Genomic DNA, 2,500 nt, shown 5'->3' with positions numbered 1-2,500 from the left:
TCTGGATGGATTTGACTGTAAAGCATTCAGGACATTTATGAGTCAAAGCCCGTTCCATTTGGATTTGCAAAGGAAAAGTGCAGTTGTTTACATTTGAAGCCTTGAAGCATAAATCAGGTCAAATACACAGAGAGAGTGTGAAAGAGTCAGGATGAGAAGTATTCAATCAAACTCACAGCAGGTTGGAATCATACAGCTTTTTATTTCCCTCTTTCCTCTCAGTTCCTCTCCATTCATAGGGACAAAGCCTGGCTCTGCTCCTCCTTCCTGTCTCCTGTTTCCTCTCCCTCTATATGTCTTCACTGTGATTATCAGCCCTGTTATCCCTCTCTCTGCTGTCAGGACACTATCTCTCTCTTTCTCAAATTAACATTTTAATTACAGGCCCTGCTTAACCCTGGAAAATCAATACCTCTTTCTGCCTTTCCTCTTTCTTTCTCCCTCTCTTTGCCTCAAACCCCTTAACCCCCTTTTCTCTCCTTCCTCCTCTAAACCCCTCCCCACACACACACACACACACACACCTATACACATTTCCTCCCATTGATCTGTGCGTCTTAACGTACACAACATCCAGACAAACCTCTGCCATCTGGCTGTGATTGAAAAGAGCAGATAGAGTTTGTATATAGAGGTGGAGGTGATTGATCCTATTGACACTTCATACTAAAGCACACCTCTGGCTGTGTGAGAGGCGTGCTTTAGTATGATATAAGTATTATATGGCCTCAGTAACAAAGCCTTTACAAACCTGTATGTCTTCATTTTCCTTATGTGAGCACCAGGGGGCGGGGCCACAGAAACCTTTCATCTCAATCTTTACTCCGGCCAGTGGAGCTCGTCTTGCTCCTCTTCATCAAAGTGCCTCCAAGCAGACGATGGAGGAAGATAACTGTTTTACCAAATAAAATATATTATAAATATATAATCAATAAATGTATAATCCAAATAAATATATAATCAATGTTTATTACTTCACTTTCTTTCATTTTCAGTCACATTGACACGTTTAAGAGACGAAGTCTCCACTCATTATTATTAGAACCTAACACAGGAAACAAACCGAGGAGAGATTAACACAGAGACAGCCACAGGAAAATACACCTGACTATGCAAGAATCTCTCTCTCTCTGCGTCTCTCTCTCTCTCGGTCTCTGTCTGTCTCTCTCTATGTGTGTCTCCCTCTCTCTCTGTCTCTGTCTGTCTCTATGTGTGTGTCCCTCTCTCTCGCTCTGTGTCTGGCTGTCTCTTGCTCTCTGTGTCTGTCTCTCTCTATGTGTGTGTCCCTCTCTCTCGCTCTGTGTCTGGCTGTCTCTCGCTCTCTGTGTCTGTCTCTCTCTGTCTGTCTCTCTCTATGTGTGTCTCCCTCTCTCTCTCTGTGTGTGTCTGTCTCTCTCTGTCTGTCTCTCTCTCTTTCAGCCTCATATGTATCTATGAAGCTGTATTTGCATTGTCTCGTAGCTTCAGCAGTCCCAGCTCTGGTTGTAGACATAAACATAAACATTCTGGTATTTGTGCTGAAATCTCTCACATTTTGATGGCATTTGCAAAAGAAACAGGAGCAAACAGGCCGAATAGCAGAATATCCCTAACCCTGACCCTATTCCTGAGGGTCCTGCATGCAGCTTAGAGGGGGAAAAGATGACACCATCGATTACTGATTGATCTAATTGGTTCCTGTGGCAACGATTGGCGCTTCAAAGCGTTTGAGTCGGCCCTAATAATGTCTGGGATCAGCATGCGGGCCAGACCGGGCTTAGGTCTCCCTCTGATCTCGCCATCGCTGTGCCTGCGTGGATGTGTGTGTCTAAGTCCTGTCCAATCCCCAGGTGACCCCAGGTGACCCTGTGTTTGGCCACACACTCATGCACATACACACTCACATTGTCCTGGCCTCCACATCCCAACAGGAACTCGGTTTAATCACTGGAAACTTCCTCCAATAAGAGAGTCATTCCATCCTTCTTCACCTCTGACGCAGCACCGACACTCCTCACCCGCAGCTTAACCCTTTCACGTCCCTGCCGCACATTGTTGGTGATATTCCTGCTCCTGCATTGTTTCATGTGGAGACAGAAAGCTTGTCTGTGATCCTCCTGGTCAACAATGTGATTCAAGAGGCTCGCCAAGGCATTGAAGCCTGACTTAGATGGGAGCAAAGACACGCTGCCTGCTGCTTGCTGCTTGCTGTCCCTCTCCATGTCAACTCTTGCGTGATGAAATGTAACTTTGAGACAGGACCATCTGAACGGTCGTGTTTAGTTCATTGGTCTTAATCCAGACATCTCAAACTGTGTTTACAGGTTTAGATCCGTCTCCTTCCACTTCATCAGCTCCACTCACCAGGAACCCTCCCATGAAGAGACCTGCAGCGCCTCCTTCCTCCTTCTCTATCTCCTCCTCCAAAAGGCAAAGACGACTTGCGGAAGAAGAGCAGGACCCGACTTCTGCAGCTGCCACACTGAGACTCCTCAGACAGAACCGCCCCCAGCCCACCACC

The 2,500-nt window shown here is 46.5% G+C and overlaps 1 protein-coding gene across 2 annotated transcripts in view; it reads left to right on the top strand.

Moving 5' to 3' along the window:
- Positions 1–2,500, top strand: part of uvssa (UV-stimulated scaffold protein A) — a 26,751-nt gene that overhangs the window by 15,497 nt on the left and 8,754 nt on the right. For both annotated transcript variants that reach the window (XM_076138681.1, XM_076138680.1), the window contains exon 10: positions 2,304–2,500. This exon is cut by the window's right edge and continues 5 nt beyond it. In XM_076138681.1, coding sequence (XP_075994796.1) covers positions 2,304–2,500 — 197 coding nt within the window. The remainder of the gene's footprint in view (positions 1–2,303) is intronic.

This window comes from Genypterus blacodes, unplaced genomic scaffold (assembly GCF_046128005.1).
Source record: "Genypterus blacodes isolate CSIRO-AG114 ecotype Tasmania unplaced genomic scaffold, CSIRO-AGI_Gbla_v1 ptg000395l_1, whole genome shotgun sequence".
Classification (NCBI taxonomy): domain Eukaryota; kingdom Metazoa; phylum Chordata; class Actinopteri; order Ophidiiformes; family Ophidiidae; genus Genypterus; species Genypterus blacodes.
This window is presented reverse-complemented; position numbering and strand designations above follow the sequence as displayed.